The sequence below is a fragment of the Orycteropus afer genome, unplaced genomic scaffold, assembly GCF_000298275.1.
Source record: "Orycteropus afer afer isolate SDZICR_OR568_19922 unplaced genomic scaffold, OryAfe1.0 scaffold00337, whole genome shotgun sequence".
Classification (NCBI taxonomy): domain Eukaryota; kingdom Metazoa; phylum Chordata; class Mammalia; order Tubulidentata; family Orycteropodidae; genus Orycteropus; species Orycteropus afer.
The window spans coordinates 270,484-294,527 of record NW_006921924.1 but is presented as its reverse complement, the minus strand read 5'-3'; the positions used below and the strand labels follow the sequence as shown (position 1 = coordinate 294,527).

At 39.4% G+C, this 24,044-nt stretch overlaps 1 protein-coding gene across 1 annotated transcript in view; it reads left to right on the top strand.

Annotated features, from left to right (window-relative positions):
• The window catches only part of TENM1 (teneurin transmembrane protein 1), a 720,277-nt gene that overhangs the window by 578,972 nt on the left and 117,261 nt on the right, over positions 1–24,044 (top strand). The window contains exons 19-20 of the mRNA XM_007952439.2: positions 8,600–8,743; positions 17,499–17,748. Of these exons, the coding sequence (XP_007950630.1) occupies positions 8,600–8,743; positions 17,499–17,748 (394 nt within the window). The remainder of the gene's footprint in view (positions 1–8,599; positions 8,744–17,498; positions 17,749–24,044) is intronic.

Below are 24,044 nucleotides of genomic sequence, written 5' to 3'. Positions count from 1 at the left end.
GTTGTTGTTGTTATGTGCCATCGAGTAGGACCCGACTCATAGCGACCCCTCCTTGGGTTTCCAAGGCAGTATCACTACGAAAGTAGATTGCCCCATCTTCCTTCCGAGGAGTGGCTGGTGGATTTGAACCGCCAGCCTTCTGGTTAGCAGTCAAGTGCCTTAGGCACTAAGCTACCAGGGCTCCTATTAGGCTACTGAAAATACCATGGCTTAGGTTAGGTACATCTTAGTCTTCAAAGAGACATCTTTGCTCTTCAGGACTTTAAAGTGGTCTTTTGCAGCAGATTTGCCCAGTGTAATACATATCTGATATCTTGACTGCTGCTTCCATTGGTATTGATTATGGAACCAAGTAATATGTAATCTTTGACAATTTCTATCTTTTCTCCATTTATCATGATGCTGCTTACTGGTCCAGTTGTGAGGATTTTCATTTTCTTTGTGTTGAGGTGTAATTTTTGATCAGACTGTAGTCTTTAATGTTCATCAGTAAGTGCTTCAAGTCATCTTTACTTTCAGCAAGCAAAGTTGTGTCATCTGCATATCACAGGTTGTTAATGAGTCTTCCTCCAATTCTGATGCCATGTTCTTTGTATAGTCTGGTTTGTGAGATTATTTGCTCAGCATACAGATTGAATAAGTATGGTGAAAGGACACAACCCTGACACAATCCCTTCCTGACTTTAAACCATGCACTATCCCCTTGTTCTGTTCAAATGACAGGCTCTTGGTCTATGTACAGGTTTCTCATGAGCACAATTAATCTGTACTTCTCAATGTTATCCATAATTTGTTATGATCCACACAGTCAAATGCATTTGCATAGTCAATAAAACACAAGTAAACATTTTTCCCATATTATTTGCTTTCAGCCATGATCCATCTGACATCTGCAATGATATCCCTTGTTCCACGCCCTCTTCTGAATCCAGCCTGCATTTCTGGAAGTTCTCTGTTGATGTACTGCTGCAACCATTTTTGAATTATCTTCTGCAAAATTTAACTTGCATGTGATATTAATGATATTGTTTGATAATTTCCACATTCTGTGGAATCACCTTTCTTTGGAATGGATACAAATATACATCTCTTCCAGTCAGTTGGCCGAGTAGCTGTCTTCCAAATCTTGGCATAGACAAATAAGTGCCTCCAGTGTGGCGTTTGTGTGTTGAAACATCTCAATAGGTATTCAGTCAATTCCTGGAGCCTTGTTCTTTGCCAATTCCTTCAGTGCAGCTTTGACTTGCTCCTTCAGTACCATTGGTTCTTGATCATATGCTTCCTCCTGAAATAGATGAACATTAACCAATTCTTTTTGGTACAGTGACTCTGTGTATAGTATACTTTTCATCTTCTTTTGATGTTTCCTGCTTCATTCAATATATTGCCCATAGAATGTTTTAATATTGCAACTTGAGGCTTGAATTTTTTCTTCAGTTCTTTCAGCTTGAGAAATAATGAGCATGTTCTTCCCTTTTGGTTTGCACATTTCATTATAATAACTGACTTTGTCTTCTCAAGCTGATCTTTGAAATCTTCTGTTCAGTTCTTGTATCTTGTCATTCTTTCCATTTGCTTTAGCTACTCTCCAATAAGAACAAGTTTCAGAGTCTCTTCTGACATCTATTTTAGTCTTTTCTTCCTTTTCTGTCTTTTTAATGACCTTTTGCTTTCTTCATGGATGATGTTCTTGATGTCATTCCACAATTGGTCTGGTCATTAGCGTTCAGTGCATCAAATATATTCTTGATATGGTCTGTACATTCAATGGGGATATATGCAAGGTCATACTTTGGCTCTTGTGGGCTTGTTTTAATTTTCTTTGGCTTTAACTTCAACTTGCATATGAGTAATTGATGGTCTGTTCCACAATTAGCCCCTGGTCTTGTTTTGGCTAAAGATATTGAGCTTCTTCATCGCCTCTTTCCACAGATGCAGCTGATCTAATTTCTGCGTATTCCATTTTGTCATGTCCGTGTATATAGCTGCCATTTAAGTTGTTGAAAAAAGATATTTGCAATGAATAAGTCCTTCATCTTATAACCTTGGCCAGCCACAATACATGATACTTCTACTTCAGGGCTATCCCTACCTTCCAATCCTTATTTCTTAACTTCTGAGAAAATAAAAGTTTATTTATTTAGCACGTCTATATTGTGTTTACCTTAATAACTGTGAGCCAGCATAGTGGGAAAAAAAACCATGTACCCATGAGTCAGTTGGTTTGAGCTCTGGTTCTGTCATTTACTAGCCAAATGACCTTGGACTAGTCAATTCACTTCTTTGAGTTTTTATCATCTGATGATAAAATTTAATTGATGAATTAAACTGGAGTAAACATATATTCCTGATGAGTTTTTGTGAATGTTAAAATTAGATATTATACACAAAATTTTTACCTGCGATGTGTTATGCAAGTAAATGTAAGGTGATATTTTTTGGTGTGTGTGTGTGGTAGTTATTAAGGAAGACACAGATGAAAGTTCCAGAAAGTAGGTAATCCTTCAGGATATGGCCTCGCTCACATGACATATTATCTTGTTGGCACTTAGAGGGCCTGAAGATTTGCTGAGTCATTAAATACCAACACTTTTCTTTCCACTGCAATATTGCATCCCTTTTAATAAATCATGTCATATCGAAGGGTAGCCAGTCCATTTTCAACATGAGTATATTTCCTAAAACTCCCAAATAAAACCCCCAAAATAAAAATGCCTAAATACAACTAGGGCATAGTAATCTTTGCTTATTTATTTATGTATTTGTCTGTTACTGGGGTGGGAGTGGGAGGTGGAAGAATGGGAAATGTTCTTATTTGGTTTTGACTCAGTGGAGAGAAACTGATTCTCTAGTCACCCTGACCTTTCAGTCTCCCAGGTCTCAAGGCCTCACACACATACTGTTTTCTCTGCCTAGAATGCTTTTCTCTACACTTGATGAAGTAGACTTTCTTTGTAAAGGGACCTTTCTTCGGCTACCCAGACCAAATTCTATTCCTTTGTTGCATTCTCATAACACCCTGCATTTTTCCATTTAACCTTTATCACAATTCTTATATATATTTGTGTGTCTCTGTCTTTGTGTCTGTTATTTGCTTTTCTAGAATGTAAGCTCTACTGCAGTGGAGCTGTCTTTTATTGTCTTGTTCATCCTTTTCTCACCAGTGCCCCACACAGTGGCCAAAAACAGAAGGCAACTAATTAGAAATTGCACATTTGTTTAATGACTAAATGGCTAAATGAATAGGGACAGAGGCTGAGGGTGACCCAATGGCTTTACTCATCTAATGGGATAGATAGTAGGTTTGGGAAGGGAGAGAGGGTGGTGTCCAGGTACACAAAGACACTCACAAACTTGTATGGGGCCAGTATATTACCCTGCCTTCTGTAGCACATAGGTCATCTAGGTTTGCTTTTATACAGTGAGGCTTAGACAAAGCAACTAGAAAAAAAAAAAAAAAAAAGAAACTCCTAGTATTCAGTTTCAGTGTACAGGCCTCTTGGTAAAAGTGTTGTGTGGCCACCTCACTCCTAGATGATTTTGATTTTTCTTTGTCCTACTTGTATTTTTTCTTTATCCAACTACCTCATTTTTAGTGATATCTTATTGAACCTTTACTTTTGTGAACAGGTGGGGTACAGATCCTAAGTAAACTATTGGAAAATCAAAGCCAGTGATTTACTAAAAGGATAATATATCCTAACCAGATATATACTAGATATAAACATAAGCTAGAGTTTATTCTAAGACTGTAAAGATGGTTCAACATGAGGAAATCTATTTCTAGAATTCTCTACATTAATAGATTAAAGGAGAAAACTATGTGACTATCTCTATAAGTGCTGAAAAAGCACTTGATAAAAAATCCAACACCTGATTCTGACACTCTTAGTAAGCAAAGAATAATAGGTAAAGAAGGCGTATCAGGCTTTTAGGCAATGTATCAAATTGAGGGTCCTCTAGGGTTATTCTATCCTATGATAGAAGGAGCCCTGAGATCAGATAGATGCGTGTTCTCAACAGATGGCATTTTATCTCCCTAGTCTCAGTCTGCTGTTGTGATGGCCTTCATTTGGTTCTTTAGATGTTTTGTCTCCTTCTTCTTCCTCTTCCTCTTCCTTTTCCTCTTCTTCTTCTTCTTCTTCTTCTTCTTATCCTTATTCTTGCATTAATCTAGTATTGAAAAATAAGAATAGGAAATATTTATTCTATTTAATTCCTTTTGGAGAAGAATGTTATGATCTTGTTTTTAGTTACCTTTTAAATGTCATGAAATTATTTTTAGATGTTCCTTGAGTTCATGAAAGTAACACATAAATTTCTCACACTGACAATAAGACTACTTTTAATTATATATTGCCTTCATAAATGAAACCATTATGAATTCTGAAGCCTTAGCCTGAAGCTTTTGAAAATCATCTGCTTAATCTTGTCATGTTTCACACATCAACTTCATTGCATGGCATCTGTACCTTTGCTACTTAATGTCAGTTTCCGATCCTAGGTCTTATGAATGAATGTCACAGTCCTTAAATTACGTGTCAGGGCAGTGTGGCCCTCAGCCTTCTTGCAGTCACCTCATCATACGAATGCTATTGTAGAAGGAGCATCCAGAGTTATTTTTCCAGTGTCTAATGACTTTGAGGGAGCCCGCTGCAATCTCTCACCAGTCTTCTTTATACACAATGCAATATTTGCAAGAGGACCAACAGGGAAGTCAGAGAGAGGTGCAATCCTGTTACCAGAGGACAGATTCCTCTTCAAAAGTAACCAGCCTATCTTGACAATGAATGACCCTTGGTTAAGGAACATTCCATCTGTGTAGAGATAAGTGAGCATATGCAGGAAGACACACATTTTGAAGGCACTGAGGATGGCATATGACCCAGAGCGGGCATTCTGCCATACTAATGGCTATCTCTCAATTGCTTTCCCAATAGCTGCACACCAGCATGTTATCACAACACCAGTCCCTGAGAATTGAAGTCCCAGCCACCTTCCTAACCTATCCTCGCTCACTGCCAGGCTGGTTTACCTTCTGCAGCTCTTCTGCAATGTTAGTGAATAATTATTTTTCCTTTCTATTACATTATTCTTCCTAGTCCCCACTCCAGAGTGCCAGGGGCTGAATCTGTGCCCTATATCATGCTGTGTTGATGATCAGATGTGATAGGCAACAAGCCGCCTGGGAAATGGTAGTGGTCCATTCTGCTTATTTTGCTGAGGCTCTGCTGTCACAGTGGTAGGCAGGAGTGTGGTGTCAGGGCTTAACATTTTCAGTGCCAACCATAGTATAACCCTTTTTTCCCCGCATTTAATTACATGAAGAAGAGTGGGCATTTGGTGCGTTACAGTCTGCTTCCATGAGAGGAAGTCTAGGATTGGTTGCTGCCGTATTTGCCAGTTCCCCTGCATTTGGAGAGCAGCTCAACTCCGTGGGGCGAAACATCTGCCTTCTCATAAGCCGATCGCAAGTTCCAGAATTATGTTAAAGTGGGCTCTGCTGTCAGAAAGAAACCTTGCCTTGTTACTCTGAACACGGAGCCACATTCAAAAATACCCCAACACACACAGCCATACTCATTAAAGTCAGCTGGAATTTTGGACAAGTCTTAAGTATAAATTATAACTTTATTAGCTCACGGAGCTTTCTCGGGAGAAAGTAAATCTAATAAAAATTAGAAAGAACTTATTAAGTGGCTGCTGTATTTCTATTTGCTGTGACCGAGGGAGAAAAGTAATATAATTGTGGGGTTCGCAGCCAATGCACTTTTTTGTTGTGAACTGGAGAGCAATTCAGAGAGCAGATATGAGGAGGTGAGAAGAATATGTCTCATTACCATTGCATTGAGAACGCTTTAGCTGATACTTTATATAAGCATTTCCTGTCACAGGCTTGGGAGGATCTTTAACTGTTACTGAGAGGGAAAACTGCAGGCTGCAAACCAGCATCGGAGGTCACCAGGGCGCACTACTTACTTGCAAAACTGTGCAGTCACCTTCCGGAGAGGGGATTCTAGGAGCACTCACCAGGTTTACAATCCAGTTTACAGATTCAGTAATTGCCAGGCGTACTGTGGGAAGGAGATGATGGCTTTGAGGGAATTTGTAATTATTGTTGTTGTGATTATTTATTAATCAGGACTTTTAAATGTTGGCAAGAGAAGCAGAAACTGTGTTCTTGTACACAGTTTAGAGCCCTCAGTGTGTTCTGTAGCCACCTCATTTTTTTCCAACATGAGATACACTGCTCTCTATTTGGCTTCCAGGTGTGAACCCTAGCTTGAACTGATCAAAGGCAAACTACGAAGAATGCAATTTAGCATCATAGAATGTTAGTGCTAAGGGGGATCGTAGGAATTATCTAGTCCAGGGCTTCCTAATCTGAGATCTTAATTGGACTTCAGGAAGTTAGTGAACTTCCTGGAATTATACACAGATTTTAGTGTGCATATGCATTTTTCTAGGAAGAAGCTCTATGACTTACAGCAGATTTACAGTTTTCCTAACCCAAAAGGATCTAAGAACCACCAATTCTAGTACATCCCTCTCCCTTTTGTTATAGTTGAAGTGCATGACTTCCAGAGTCGGGGAATAATTTGCCAGAGATCACACAGCTAGTTAATGGCAGATCCAAGAGCTGAAATCCTTTTTGACTCCAGGTCTAGAACCAATTCTTTCTGCTATACTAGCATTGTTTTAGGAAGCAAAGGGGCTATGATGAGCTGTCAGGGAGACTGTAGATAGCATTGATTTGCACCATGAATGGAACCTTAACTAGATTACCTTTGAGATCTCTTTCACCTCTGAAATTCTGTGTTTCCATGCACCATAACAGAGAAGAGCATTAGCATAGACGATCCGAAAATAATTTCCATTTGAAAGTTATTTCCATTTTACAGTTAGCCTTCCCTCCTCCACCCCCATTGAATCCCCTTGCTAATAACACTTGCTTGGAGCTAATACTAACATAAAGTTGTATTCCACAAGTCTTCAACAGCTGATGGTAAGGTAGAAGGACACCTCTGTCAGGACTGGCTACATGATTTGGGGGGCCCCATGCAAAGATGCAAAACGAAAATGTGGAGCCTCTTGTTAAAAAATTATTAAGAATTTCAAGATGGTGACAACAGAGCACTAAACCAAGTATGGGGCCCTTGTAAGCACAGGGTGCTGTGAGACTACACAAGGTATACATCCATGAAGCCAGTCCTTATCCCCATTGTAAGCTTTGGTGAGGTGGAGGATGAAAGGAACCCAGCCTTTGATTTTAAATTGGCCACAGAATGATCCACAGATGCAACCTAGACAGAATGCAACTTTCTAGAGAGTTACATATTCATAATCACAAGGCCTTTTTGGCTTATCTGTGCATGTGTTCACACACACATGCACATACACACGCACACACACATCAGTTTGACTGAAATTACCATCTTTTCACCTCACTTAATGCCAAAAACCAGAACCAGTTTGCTTTCATTTTTTATTTCTGGGTCGATTATGCTAGCATTGTTTAAGCACCAGTTTTCATTACCAGTTTTCAGAACCAAATGACAAAGGAAGGAATGAGCTCTCCAGAGGTGTTGAAGAGTCAGGTAGAGGCAGGTACTTGAAAGCAATGGCACAGGACCAAACCAAGACTATTTTCCACTGCCAAAAAGGGGGAGAGCACCTTCAGGTATGCAGTGTAATGAGCCAATACTACAGGCTTAGAGCATTACAAGGCTACAAAGCATTTTCAATTCAGGAATCAGAAATCTGGGGCCCCAACAGGTAAGCAGCTTTACCAACTGGGAAAATGGCTGGGGACTTGGTACACTTGAGATATACATATTTCAGTAGAGCAGAGACACCCAAGCTACCACATTCCACACTTCTCATTTCAGTGGCCTACCAGGGTGCCAAACTTAATGCACAACATCTGTGCTTCATCGGAGCGGAAGCCAAATGTAGGGGGATGTCCCATTGGTTAACTATATGCAGAAAACAAAATATAATGTGCACAAAGTGGAGCTTACACTCACAGTGCTCTAAGTAAACTCAGACTTCTTGGCAAACTAAAGGCCAGTTAGCACAAGAAAAAATATAAATTGGGCAAATCAATTTTTATTAGTCTCAAGTGTAGTCAGTTGTTGAATAAGTGACCCAGACACTCCAAAGCCAGCTTCCTAAGTGCATCTTGTATTCTACAGGGACAAGAAACCAGCCTTCACTTCTGTAAAGGTAGAGAGAGGAATTATACCACCATAGCCCAATCCTGCAGAGAGCTTATTTCATCAGTTTTATGAGGTACCTTCCAACCCAAAAGCCAGGAAGAGTTAATGCCCATAAACACATGATACACACCTAATGCCACACATTCATTCACTCAGGCATTCATATATTTATTCAGTATTCACTGACTGGTGGCCTTTGGGTGTCCAATCCTATGCTAGCTGCTATGCTATGCGGTGCTATGTGAAATGTATTTGTGGCCAGATTTCAACCCAAATCTGAATTCAGTATCACATGCAATATCCACAGAGTTATCAACCAGTGTGAAAATGAAGCAAGTATTTTAGAATTTTCTAAAGTGTTGTTAACCCTTTCTTTGCAGTGTCAGTGGGATATGAATATGAAACGTGCCCCGACTTTATTCTTTGGGAGAAAAGGACAGTCATTTTGCAAGGTTTTGAGATGGATGCGTCTAACCTAGGAGGCTGGTCCTTAAATAAGCATCACATTTTAAATCCTCAAAGTGGTAAGCAAATTTTATTAGTACTGTTTTTCTAATGCTATGTGATGATTTGATGGAAACAAACAACAAATGCTATATAGAGAATACATATTCGTTAAAGAAAATTTTGAAAAGAGCAAGAAAAAATGACCTTTAAGTCTACCACCTAGAAATGACGTTAGCTTATTTCCTCTCATATACAATACTCGAATTTCAAATTAGTATTAGTGTAATGGAACCTCTTCATTACAATTTTTTATGAAACTGGATTTCATGACGCAGTTATCAGTATTGCTCTATCCCCAGTCACTTTTTTATGTGACTTTCTAACTAAACTTTTAAAAATGGAATACTTATTACCATATTTTATATGCGACACTATCAATTATGAACACATCACTCTTTTATGGAAAATACTGCCAATTAATTACATGCGTTGATTTTAAGATACATCCTGATTTCTGAGATGCTAAAATGTGAAGCAAAATGTACCTTCAGAACTAATGAATCACTGTGGTAGTTAAGGTCATGTGTCAACTTGGCTGCCCTAGTTGAGTGGCTGGGCAGCTGGTTGTAGTTATTCCCCATGATGAGACTGGCAATCAGCTCCATGGTGGAATCTGCCACAAGCAGCTGAGTAGCTGCTTTAGGGATGTGGTCTGCTTCCTGTATAGAAGCGGCTTTGGGAATGGTCTGCAACTTTTGGCACGTTTGAATCCTGCATGTAGCCGGATCATTGCTCAGCAGCCTGCCACATTGTCTGCTGATCTTGAGCCTGTTAATGGGCTTGAATCAGTGGCCTGCCATGTGGGTTAGTAATATTGGGACTATACCTTTTTACTTGTCAGTCTTGGGTTTGTCAGTGTCAGCAAGCAACAGCTGCCTGAGTGAAGAAATCCTCCAGCTTCAGTGGGCCAGGAGCAAGGGGCAGAGCTGAAACCCAAGGTCAAGGGGCTTTCACCCAGCGCCTAGAGCTTGGCACTTTGAACTCAGACTTAAAGCCTCCAAACTGTAAGAGAATAAGCTCCTGTTTTTTCAAGCCACTCATTTGTGGTATATGTTAGAGCGGCAAAAGACCAAACAAAACAATCACCTATTTTTAGTTTTCAAAGAGTTAGCAGCCAATCGTTTTAACCTCTGCACCACCAGAGCTCCTATTTTAAACACAACAACCCTGAAATGTGGTCTTAATCTCATTTAAAAGATCAAAAGCCTATGGCTAAGGTAGTCACATTACTTTCCCAAAGTTGTACAGTTGTTAGCTGCCCTGCCATAGGCTCAGTCCTTTCCAGCTCATGGCAACCCCATGTACAGCATAATGCAATGTTGCCTGATCCTGTGCCATCTTCACAATCATTGGTGTGTGGAAGCCCATTTTTGCAGCCACTGTGTATTTTGAATGCCTTCTAATTTAGGGGCCTCATCTTCTAGCACTATACCAGACAGTATTCTATTGTGATCCATGGGGCTTTCATTGGCAATTTTCAGTCTGTCTGAGTCTACAAGCTCCGCTGAAACCTGTCCACCATGAGTGATCTTGCTGGTATTTGAAATACATCTAGCATAGCGTCCAGCATCACAGAAATACAGAAGCCACCACAATGTGACAAGCTGGCGGATAATGGATGGTGGTTGAACATTAAATAAGTGACTAGAACCATGTGCTTTTTCTCTTTTACCACAGTTATTTATTTACATAAATTTCAATATATCCAATAAGAAGCTAGAAACAGAACAAAAGGACCGTAATGGGTAAAGGAGAAGAAGAGGTAGGAGGAAGACAGGACAAAAAGTGAGAGTCTGAGGATAAACAGTGAAGTCCTAGACTTCACTTAGCTCTAAGTCCTCTAAGACCTGGCCTGGGAGCTCTAGTAGCCGCAGTGCCCAAGACACTTGACTGCTAATCAGAAGGCTGCCAGTTCAAACCCAGCAGCCGCTCTTCAGAAGGAAGGTTGGGCAATCCACTTCCATAGTGAAACCGCCTTGGAAACCCAAGGAGGGGTCGCTATGAGTCAGGTCCGACTCCACAGCACATAACAACAACAAGACCTGGCCTTAGGAGAAGAGGAAACAGCAGTTCAAATAACACTGTCATCTTCAACCTTTCCCTTCTTTGGGTCACTTTTCTATTGTCACTCCCTCTTAGTTTGTAATTCAAATGTCAAATAAGTCAGAAGGAAGGACCATAGGAATTATCCTTGGTGGTACAGTGGTTAAGCGCTCAGCTGCTAACTGAAAAGTTGGTGGATCAAAACCGCCAGCCTTTCAGTAGGAGAAAGATGCATCAATTGGTTTCTGTAAAGATTACAGCCTTGGAAACCCTATGGAGGCAATTCTACTCTGTCCAATAGGGTTGCTATGAGTCAGAATTAATTCCATGGGTTTGGTTTTTTAAGGACCATGGGTGGCCCTTGAGCCTATGCTTCTCCCATACAAACAGATTTTGCTACCTTGGTTATAAACATTCAAGTCCCTCTACCTCCTTTTACATCCTGCTGGGATAACAGTCATTGGTGTTTCCATCCAGTTGTCATGTGACTATCTATTGGTAAGTGTGCCATTGTGGAACCATACTCCTTTTCATCTAAGGAGGCAGATTCTGAGCAATCTGAGCAACAGAACATACATTTTGGGTCATTTTTCCAGGACTGGGGATGAGAGTGTACTGAGGCTGCTACACTCTTTCATCCAGCCATCCTTGTAGCCATTCTTCCTTTGTGGGACTGCTGGCTAAGACAGGATTATCTTATAAGACCATGAACTGAGCAAGGCAGACAGATCTGTTTTGCAATCACACCTATGGTCTTATTTTGTTAGTGTCTTATTCAAATCGCTGAGCCAACAGAGGCTGGGGATGTTTTGACTGGCAAAGCTAACCAGGTTTGCTTCAATGCTAGAACACCACCACTTGCAAAAGCCCCAGTGTGGGACCCTGGAGGTGCATGTGTCCATTGCTGTGTGCCCCATTACACCCCTTTTCCCCACTTCAAGGAAGACTCTAAGTTCCATTTTGAATTTTTATTTATTTTTTTTTTTAAGAGCAAAGATTCAGGCACAGATATAAAATGTCAAAATTTTTTTTTCCTGTTGTCAAAAGGAGAGCCACTATTTTAAAAGTAAAAAAACTAAAGGGCAGATGCCACTTATAAAATTACTAGGTTTTTTTGTTTTGATTTGAAAGACTGACATTTTAAGCAGCCGTTTCTTTTCCACTCACTTTTATTGGCTTGTATGGATTGTCTCTTTCAAATGCCTGTCACTGACATTAAACACAAAGTGGGAAATGACCTCAATTGAGACAGCCCCCAACTGTGTGCTCTCAGTCCTGTATCCTCTTAACCATTTGCTTCACACGGGCTTAAAAGTTGAGAACACAGGAAGGCCATTGATAAAGTTGACTTTGGGGCACCTTGAATTCCACAAATGTATTCTATTTAGTTAATTCACCAGTAATTAATTTTAGGTAATAGGAACCAACTTATTTCTGAGAAATGAGCTCTGGTGGTGCAGTGCTTAAGGCATTTGACTGCTAACCAGAAAGTTGGCAGTTCAAACCCACCAGCTGCTCTGCAGAAGGAAGGTGGGGCAATCTACTTCCATAAAGATTTACAGCCTCAGAAACCCAACAGGGGTCGCTATGAGTCGGAATTGACTCGAAGGCAATGAGTTTGTTTTTTTCTTTATTGAAGTGTATTTTATACACTATAGAATTCAATTATTTTAAGTGTACACATCAATGCTTTTTAGTAAATTTGTAGGTTCGTGCAACCATCACCACAACCCAGTTTTAGAATATTTTTATCATCCCTACAGGATCCCTCATGTCCACCCTCAGCCCTGGCAACCACTAAATCTGCTTTCTGACAATTTTATTCTGAGAAAGAAGCCTTACTTTTGATAGAGTTTGTGTGTGTGTGTGTGTGTGTGTGTTTTAGGGAACATTTGTTCATTTTATCATCTCGTTCATAGGTGCATTGTATTTCTAACCAAGAACTGGTCACAATTGCCATGAAACAGATCTGAAGCCAGCTTTGCCACTGCCTTTCAGCCTGACCTTGGACACGAACACCTCTCTTGGGACGGTTTCATAGTCTAAATCCCGCCCACAAAGGCAGTTTTAGAAGCTGCAATGATTAGTGTGAAGGAACAGCTTTGGGAAGACCAATTTAGAAAGCACTGCTCTTTCCCCCTCAGGTCAGACAGCCCTTTCTGACTGATTAAGGCAAGAGCAACATCTCTCCAAATTCCCCCACTCCACTTCTTTCTGGAAAAAGCCTAACTCTTTAGGCATCTGCTTTTTTTGATCTGAGACAGATAGCAGATTAGAAACAAGAATCTATCTTCCCTCAATTTCCTCTCACTGGTTAAAAAGACATGTGTAATTAGATTGGATATCTGCTGCCATTCAATTCTTCAGTTTTCCTTTTGCTCCAAAATCTTTATGCAGTGGGTAGCTTCTAGTAGGTAGTGTTTTCAGACCATTTGTCATTTCTGTTGCAGCAATTATATTTACCTGACAATTAACCATTGGTTGTGGAGAACTGTTTCCAAATATTATGTCTGACATATATAAATGGTTCCTACTTTCACTGAGATAAAAACACCAGGAACTTGGTGTTTTTCAATATCAGTCCTCAGAATACATCCTCTTAGTGATTGTAGAGAGTGCACATGCATTCCTTTTAAGAAAACTCAGTCTTTTAAAATTATGAGAAATAAAAATGTGTGCATGAATCACCCATTACAGAGTTAAGCTATTTGTTATAGCATATCATTACATTAAACATATCCTGTAGTGTTTCTAGCAAACTGAGTGCTAAAAATTATTAGAAGGAGCAATCCAGAGTACTAATTGGATATTCTCATCTGTCTGAAATAGATAACGAATTTCTTTAACTTAGCTTCCAAGGTAGGCCAGTAGTTTGTCAACAAATGGTTTTACTGGGAAAGGGAGTACATTTCCATTGATCACACTGGCATATCTCCCAGTCTGTATTTATATCCTCTCAGTCAAGTCCTGAGAGAAATATGTATTGTGTCCACTGTTGTTCATAAGTCTGAAAAATGGTTTCTTCTTTGAAATCAGCATAAAGCACCACCCACTGGCTTCCAGGGGGAATTTTTATTTCAAACTTATTTATAAGCTTCAAAAGAAGTTCTGAGCAAGGTAGCGGGAGGGTGTGAGTATTGTGTTTTAAAAGTGTGCTTAGCTTATTACACAACAGACTTGACTTTCCATCAGAGAAAAGGAAAACTTAGGGGAGAAAATGTGCAAGAGGCCCGAGTCAGTGGGGTTTCTCTGCTGACTGTAAACAAGGCAGCCGATCCTCAGCCAGAAGTTGGCCTTCATATAAATAATGTGTGTTGTCCTAGGATCATTTGATTGCATTTACAAAATGAGCATGTGTGGTGGAGTAAAGTGGAAAGGAGGCAGCAGTAATTGATCAAGATTTCCAGAAACATAAACAAAATTTTCAAAGCAACCTTTTGCAGAAGAATTGGTGTTAAATCATTGTTGCTAGATGGTATGCCCTGGTTCTGTGTAATGGAAGGTTAAACAGATTCTTGAAACAACAAAAACACCCTTCAAAATGATCTATTTTTCCAGGGCAATACAAAAGGGGTTTGCCCATTTTTGTTTTGATTGCTTCAGCTTTAACCAGGAATGGTAATTTCAGTACACAGGCACTTTAGTACCTTGCATGAAAGCAAGACATCAATCGTTGAGATATAATCAGAAAGTACATTGCCTTATGTTTTATTTCCTTTAATCATTCTTCTTCTCTGATGGAGTGCTGGGTTTTCTAATAGAAAAGCGGAGATTTCAAATTGCAGACTTAGAAGAATGGTTGAGAATAGCCATCTTTGGTTTTTAACATGCCAGGAGCCTTGTAATAACATGTCATTTTGAGGGTAATTGTTAACTATACCACTATGTTGATATATATTTAAAAAATAAATAAAGATCTACCTGTGAAAATAGATGTTAATAGCAAATCTGGTATTTCCAAGCTAATACTTGGAAATATTTTTGAATGATATACCCTGTAGTGTATTGCTGAAACACTGACGTGCTACACAGTGTTTTCCTCATTTATTGACGAGCATATCATCATCTCTTAGGTAGGATTTTCAGTTAATGATCATCAGGAGATTTCTTTACAATGATGTTGTGTGACTTTCACTCTTGTTCTCATTCACTTCTTCCCAATTCATTTAAATTGCAATATTGATTGTACTGCAAGTAAATGCCCTTTTTTGGGAAATGATATTCAGTCCTATTAATCTTACTTAATTAACTATTCCAAATTTTAAGAAATTTCTGTACTGCCTAATAAAGTTATTAATAAAATTAATAAGAAAATACTGATCCTCAAGATATCTCATAGGTCTGCAATAAAAGACCAGTTTGTTGGGGCATAAACTCACAGCTGCTCCCACAAATCATATGTTGAAAAAGTAACCAGAAATAACCCTGAGAGGGAAGTAAAAATACTTAGATTTGAAATCCAAAGGCTACTTGATGGATGGGATTCCTGTTTCTTGGAAGGTCCCTTCCATGTACCAATTGGTGCCATAGTGTTGTGTATGTTTTTACCCTCTTGTTTATTTTTGCCAGCAATGTTTCTATGTCAGATTAATCAATAGTTTTTTTGTGTGGGACTATGGGAACAAAAGTTGGGGGCAAAAAACTGAGGAAGGTATTTCAGGTAATGTTTAGGGAGAGAAACCAAGGATATTGAAAGAGCAGGGGTCATGGGGAGGGGAATATAAAGTTACGCTATGTAACCATTCATTCATTTTCTGTCAGTTACTTCACTATGACGCATTGGCATGCCTTCTTACAACATGAATGGTATATCTGCCCTAGCTCATTCTGGGAAGACTTGAGCTATTAAGCACAGCAGCACTTGTTCCTTGGATTTTCTGCCCCAGCTCAATGAGTTTGCAAATTTATTGAGATTTGGACAAGAAAAATGTAAGAGTCTCAGAGCCTATTTTCAGCATTTACTGAGCACTTATAATGATTTGATCACAGAGATTGGCAGTGGAATACAGAAAGGGTAAATCAGAGTGTCTACCTTTAAGGAGCTCATGTTCTAATGGGAAACATAGAGAAGTTGAAGAAAACTGTATAATATAATGTGTTGTAATAACCAACCAATTGCCATCAAGTCAACTCTGTGTTTGTTACAATAGAATTGTGTTCCACTGGGTTTTCAATGGATGATCTTTGGGAAGTAGATTGCCAGGCCTTTCCTCTGAAATGCCTCTGGATGAACTTGAATTGCTTACCTTTTGGTTATCAATTAAGCACTTAACCATTTGTCCCAACCTGGAACTCCAAGTGTTGTAGTAGAGATATGGAGAACAAACAATGGGAGTACACAGGAGGAAATAACTAACTCTGCCTGAATGGAACACTGGGGAAAGCTTGAGCTGAGTTTTGAAGGATGCACAGGCATTCCCAAAGCAGACAAGATGAGGAGCATGTGCAAAAGGCCAAGATGAATGCGAGTATGCAAAAGTAATTGTAAATGGTTTGTGATAGCTAGAACTCAGGATACAAATGAGAGGACAATGAGAAGAGAGACTGAAGAAGCAGGCAAGAGCCAAATCAGGAAGGATTTTGTATTTGGTAATAATAAGGAATATATCCCTCACCCTGTAGGGGGATATAGAGCTATTGGAAGGTTAAAAGCTACAGACTAAAATAATCTCTATGGCAAGAGTGTAGAGGATGATTTAGAGATGAGTGTGCATGGAGACCAGAAGACCAAGAAGTTTTTAAAAATGAACTAAGGTAGCAGAAATTGAGAAGAGGAAACTGGTTCAACCCATCTTAGGAGACAGACTCAATGTGAACTTGTAAATAATTAGAAACAGAGAATGAAGAGCCATGGTGATGGCCAGGTTTCCAATTTGGATAACTGTTTGTATAGTGATACCCCTCGTGAGATGATGAGTAGGGAACACATAAAAAAGAATAGGGTAAGTAAAGGATGCATGAAAATAACAGATTCTGTTTTAAACTTGAAGTTTGAGGTACCAGTAGAACATGCAAGTAAAGAGATCCAACATGTCAGGAGAGAACTCGGGATTGGAGAAAGGTTCAGCGTATGTAAGTGTGCATTAAAGCTGTGGGTGTGGATGAGATTTCCCAAGGAAAATGACTGCAAAGTGTTTTCCGGCATTTTCATAAGTCACGATCTCTATTTCCTACACTGATAATAGTAAGATATGATCCAAAAGAGTGGAAAATTCAAGTCTCTTTCATATATCTTTGAAGTGCATTCCAGCAGTATGATTTCTTTTCTTTTCACAGAAGCAGATTGCCTTCCTGATTGTGTTTTGCTAAGGTTAATATTAAAATTGACTGATATTCCTTTTTCAGAAACCAGTTGCACAGGGAGAGTAATTTGAAGTCAGACAAGCCAGCCAGAGATGAAAAATTAGCCACAAATGATTTGCAGAACCGGGACTAAAAGATCTTCAAAAGTTGGTCATCAAATGCTTTACTGAGGCGTTTAGAATCAGCATAAAAGGGACTGGTTATATTATCCCATTTCACAGATGGACAAACTGAGACAATGCTATACTATCCCTTGTGGTGGTTATACAGTTAAAACAAAGCAAGGGCACTGTGTTTCACATTCAAGTTCTCTTGTGCCGTGTCAAAGCCCCTCCCTATATGAACAATAAGATAGAAATTAAAATATTGCCAAGTTTATTGGGTGATGATTTTTTTCTCTTTCTCTGTCATTTTTCTTGTGTCTAGGAATCATACACAAGGGGAATGGAGAGAATATGTTCATTTCCCAGCAACCTTCAGTTATATCAACCATTATGGGTAATGGGCACCAACGGAGTGTAGCCTGCACCAACTGCAATGGCCCAGCCCACAACAACAAACTCTTTGCTCCTGTCGCCTTAGCTTCTGGCCCTGATGGCAGTGTGTATGTTGGTGACTTCAATTTTGTAAGGCGAATATTTCCCTCAGGAAACTCCGTTAGTATTTTGGAATTAAGGTAAGTCCCCTCTAATCTCTTTGTTAGCTTAGTGGATAAAGAAGCAAGAATAAGATAACATGAAGAGACAAGGGCTTTGCCAGAAGGAGCAGAAAATACAGTTGCCCAGGATGTAGCACTGAGTTAAGGTACAGGAATAGGGACAAAGGACATAGCTAAACATGCCATCCTTCCTGCATGAAGGAACCTTTGAGCACTGCTTGGAGAACCAGGAAGTGTTGTCATCTCTGTATATGTGGCTTCCCTGTGTGCATTGTCATCACTGACATGGATCTCAGTACTACTAAGTGCTCAGGTAAGTCACTCACCCGCTTCAAGTCATTGCGAAGGCTGATCGACAATATCTTTGCCATTCTAGTGGGTAGAGATATTACCAAATCCAAAAGGTGGACCTTTCTAAGTCCTCAAGCTCCTATTTTTTTAAATGGTCATTCAGTAAAGAATAAAGTGGGAGCTCTGGTAGTGTAGTGCCTAAGGCACTTGACTGGTAACCAGAAGGCTGGCGGTTCAAACCCACCAGCCACTCCTCGCAAGGAATGTTAGGCAATCTACTTCCATAGTGATACTACCTCAGAAGTCCAAGGAGGGGTCGCTAGGAGTCGGGTTGACTCAAGGGCACAGAACAATGACTCGAGGGCACAGAACTATGACAATGACAAAGAATAAAGTAGAAGTTTGTGTTTGCACAGCATGATAAGGAAGGAGAAACTAGTTGTTTGCCCTTGAAAGCTCCACCCCATTATAAATGATTAAAGCCTTTTTATCTTTACCCCTTCTCACTCTATTCTAGGAATTTTCTTGAGCAAACAACTAAGTATTTTGACACCTTATGTGAAGAATTCAAATCTTTTGGTATTTCCTATCCTGAAGTTACACAAATATTACAACTAAATAGACCATGGTTCAATCATCTTATTTCTCCCTTCCTGAGACAATAAAACACAAACATGCCCTCTGGAGTCCTAGAAAAAGAAAGAATCCACTCCCATCCCAGTTAGGGATGACCTCTCCTCCCTGAATAAACTGGTATGGTAGAGTCTTCCTTCTAGTTGCTTATGACAGCTTTATCCCTAACACATGGCTTTAGAACATTACCCACTGCCACTGCTGTTGAGTTGATTACAACTCATAGTGACCCCCATTGGGTTTCCAAGGCTGTAAATCTTTACGGAAGTTAATTGTCTCATCTTTCTCCCATGGAGCAGTAGGTGGATTTGAACCACTGACCTCCTAGTTAGCATCTGAATGCCTTACCCACTGTGCCACCAGAGCTCCTTTTTGGAACATTAGGGTGAAAATTTCTCTATGCTACAGAAGATTTTGATGCTATCCTATATAGTAGTCCATACAACAGTTGTTGGCATAGACATCATCTCAATGATCTGGAAAATAGTGACCAAAAATAGTGTCTGAGAGAATGGAGACAAAGATTTACCAACAGCTAAGCAGTTGGCTGCTAACTGAAAGGTCATTGGTTTGAATCCAATGGCTGCTGTGCATGAGAAAAGGCATGTCAATCTGCTCCAGTAAAGATTACAGCCTAGGAAACCCTATGGGGCAGTTTTACTCTGTCCTTTAGAGTGGTTATGAGTCAGAATCCACTCGACAGCACATAACAACATGTACAGAGTACCATCAAAGCCAGTCAAAAGTCTAAGTCTGGGGACATTTTCATTTAACACTTTCTTATCTTCACACAAGCATAGAAATTTGAATACATAAGGACATTCCTCAAATTTTTTCAGATTCTTGAGCTTGCTTTGGAATACCTCTCTTCTCTCAGACTGAGTTATTCCTTCAGACCTAGCTGGGGAAATCTTCTAGTCCCAAGCCCTCATCCATTTTTCACATTAATTCACTCCAGTTTTAATACATTTCTTAATTATAATTGCAAAGACTGTCATAGGGAAGAAAGCTGTTAAATCCCCTGGCTAATAAAAAATAGACTGTAAAGTTAAGACTTTATAAAGATAAAGCACATCTAGAGAGTGTAGAGAGGTACAAATTCACGGCAACCCGCCCTAACTAAGGATCATGTACCTCAGGATGTCACACAGTAGAACATCTCTCTGGTGGCATAGTGCCTAAGGCATTTGACTGCTAACCAGAAGACTGTTGTTGTTGTTGTTATGTGCCGTCAAGTCGGACCCGACTCAGAGCGACCCCTCCTTGGGTTTCCGAGGCAGTATCACTACGGAAGTAGATTGCCCAACCAGAAGGCTGCCGGGTTCAAACCCACCAGCCACTCCTCAGAAGGAAGACTGGGCAATCTACTTCCATAGAGATACCACCTCGGGAACCCAAGGAGGGGTCACTATGTGTTGGATTCGACTTGACAGTAGTGAATTTGTTTTTTGTTTGTTTGTTTGTTTGTTTGTTCATTTGTTTACTCACTGAAAGTCAACAAAGAAGGCCAAGATGGTTGTATGCCTACATGTTGGAAATGACTTATATGACATTTTACATTGTTCTCAAAGCCCCAGGGATGCTCTGTCTACCTGATACCAACATGGACAGGAACATTGAACAATTTATGCCAGATAGAAATGTTTCTAGGCACGCAGATATTCACTGTCAAATAGACAGAGACATGACTTGCTGAACCTATCTAGTTAACCCCTATGCAGCTTACTCCTCAAAGAAAAAACAATAGAATTATCTACAAAAGCAAAAGAAAAATATTACTATAAAGAAAACCCAGCTAAGTTGCCTTTGTAATTTAAATGCAAATGTACCTGAGGTGGAGCAATTGTCATTCATTGATGGGATTCGCTCTTGGTCAAGAATCCTTAACAGTTCACAAATTTGCATTTAGTCCAAAGTAACTTATGACCTCAACACAAAATCATTTGAAGAATAAAATAGAATAACTTGGGCCCTAATTACAAAGTGATTTTCTCAGTATAAGAAAAATTAGTTTCTGACAGTTTGAAGTATTGTCCAATGCCTCTATCCTTTCTTATGCCACAACACAGTTCTTTCTCTTTGTCATAGCTCTTCAAACATATGGGCCTGCACACACCATGTGCCATTCACACACCCAGACCCTCTCAGCCTCAGTCTCCCTAGCTGGCTTCTCTGAGCTAAGATCCTTTAGAACTGTGCCTCTTAACTTTTTTTTTTTAAGTCTCAGATGCCACTGACAATCTCTTGAAGGCCATGATTTTTATCCCCCCCAAAAAAGTATATTCACACAAAATTATACATGTGATTACAGGGGTCACAAATCTCCCCCAACCTCCACAATCTGCCCTTGTAGATGAAGCCCTTTCATGGACTCCTGGTTAAAATCCCCTGCATTCAGGTCAAGGAGAAAAAACAATTCTTTCATTGCTCTAACAGTCTTGTGATTGGCCGTTAGAGAAATAAGTTGACTGAATGAATATACATGATCATTTTGACCTAGTTGACAGGTAACTCCCTGTTTGACTATAGTCAAAACCATCAGACCAGTTTATGTCAGCACACACTGTCTTGTTATGTCACTCAGACAGTAATATAGTAACATAGTTCTTATTAGATGCACTTTAAAAAACAAACAAAAAGCATTTACCTTGACCACTAGTCTATCCTCTGTACATTGCATTTTTCATATATAATTGGTGAGTTTAAATATTTACTCTACAGCTTTTCTAGATTTAAACTTCCTGGAAAGAAATACATTGATTTAATAAGGCCATCTTAAGAACCATAATGTTCATTGAGTTCTATTGTATTTAGGTAGAAACTTCATTTGGTGCTAATTTTCGTTAAAAATTAGTTCATTTAATTGCCCCCTTCCAGTCATTTTACTTAGTTGAGTCATCTGTTTCCTTAGAAACATAGACTAAAAAAGTCATTAAGTTACTTAAAAATGTGAATAGAAAAGCAATATTGTCAACAGATTATTATGTAAAGGGATCTTCTAGATCTTCACACTCTATCAGATTATTCATTATCTAATTTTCAGCAGTTATCCATTTTGTTCTCTACTTCCCAATCCATGAAATTGAAGTCCAGAGATGTGTAGTACTCAGCCCAAAGTTTGATGACATTTTGGGAGACCGAAAATTTGTCCCTAATAGATGTCTTTCTAGATTCTTTCTTTTCCATCTTCTTTGTCTTTATTGGGCCACGTTGAACAATTCCAGATCCCCTTTGTCATTTACCCCTTCAAAGAATGGAAGACTGTAGATTTGTCCTATCTCAGTTCTATTGACCCAAACTATGCCCAATTGAGCTTCTGTCTTCTGAGCTCAAAAACGACTTTGCTTACATTGGTTGCCAATAATTTATTGCTTCTCTCTTGTTCCTCATTGACCGAACAGGGAGAGAAAACAGAAGTCAGTTATGTCACATCATTAGAAATCTGCCAACAGCAACAATATTATTTCTTGTTATTTAAGTATATTGTACCCCTTTGTCTGTTAACCACAGATTCCATCCACACATACACATCTTGGTGCTTCCTTCCAGTGGAACACTGAGATGAGATAAAAAAGAAGGGAGGCTTATAAGATGATGTAGTTAAACCTAAGAGAGTTTCAAAACTACATTCTCTGAGGATTTTTTTCAAGATAGATTCATTTCTGTATGAGTTGGTTTAGGTCTTCGTTTCCCGAGGCATTTGCTTCTCATGTTAAAATTTTACAAATTATATATATAGGATGTGACATAAGTAACAGAAGTGACATCACAGATTTGTGAATTTAACTTTAGAAGGTTCCATGGAGGTTATCTGTTACCTAGCCCACCATGTTGTCCAGTGCCCACTGCATCCCTGACAGTTGGTCATCTCAACTTTGCTTGTTCTCTTTCAATAATGAGAGACGTAAATGCCCTTAAAGATAGTCCATTGTATATCTGGACTGATCTGTTAGAAAATTTTCCATATATTGATCCATCATGTGCCTCCATGAAAGATCTACTCAGTAGTGGCAAATGTTGGCATCTGAAACAGCACAGAAGTCACTTTCCTCTTTTATTTGACAGCCTTTCACAAATGTGAAGACAACTATCATAGGCTCCTGAGCTTTCTCTTCTTCAATTTAAACATCCCCAAGTGAATTATGACTTTATTTCTTTGTCTTTGATTATGGCCTCAGGGCCAGTTTTCAGTCTCCTAAAACTAACAGGGATAATTATATAAGTAAAAATAGGAGACATCATATCAAGTGCTTTGAAAGAATTTAAATATGTCATATCCCTTTGTTCCCCTCTCATCTTCTAAATTCACAATTCTATTAGAAAATCCATTAAGCATGACTGAAAACTATTTATTCTTTATATATATATATATATGTGTGTGTGTGTGTGTGTGTGTGTGTGTATATATATATATATATATCAAACCCACCAGCCACTCCTCGGAAGGAAGGTTGGGCAATCCTACTTCCGTAGTGATACTGCCTCGGAAACCCAAGGAGGGGTCGCTATGAGTCAGGGCTGACTCGACGGCACATAACAACAACAACAACATACACATATATACATAAACTCATGCTACTATTCAGGAATCTGTTATTCTCCAGATACTTATTTTGTCCTTCCTTAAAAATGGAAAAGAGAAGAAAATAAGAGCCTGGTAAATGCTTCCTGGTGCCTTTAGTAATTTGGGCTCAACAAATGTCAATGTGACATGAAAATTTCTCTTGAGATTTTAGTGATTCCTTTACAGTGGTTAATATTTCCTATATTGGTCTCAGGACTTGACTCCTGTCATTGACTGCAGAGTAGAACTGGAATAGGACCCATTTAGGGGCAGTTAGCCTGCTGAGGGGCAATGGAACTTATAGGGCATTCTGATAAAGGAGCAAATGAAACTTGGGCTTTGAGAACTCTGTAACTATTTCAGAAATGACCGAGAGCCATCCAGAGCTACAAATAATGGAAACCTTGCCTATAGGTGAAATAGGTGGGAGCCACACAGTTTGATATCATGTGTTAGCAGCGGCATGCAAAGGTTCCCTCCGCCTCACCAAAGACATTTTTTTCACTGGCCTTCCACAGTCACAGTGCCCAACATTTCCACACTAAGAAATGTGTTTCTTTGAGTCAAGACATTGCATCTCTAAGAGTCCCCAGGCACAAAATCCACTGTTAGAATGACTCCATCAAGCTAAAATCAGCCATTAATCCCTCAACATAGATTAGTTTATAAGATTGCTTTTCAAAGAGACTGCTAGCTGAGAGTAGGGCCCTGAAACACAAGACAGGTAAATGGTGATAAGGGCAAGTGGGTACAGCCAGAGAACAGGGGAAGGTAGTCTGGGATGAAGGTTGCTCGAGTTGGAAGCTCTAAGAAGTCACTGTGTGGC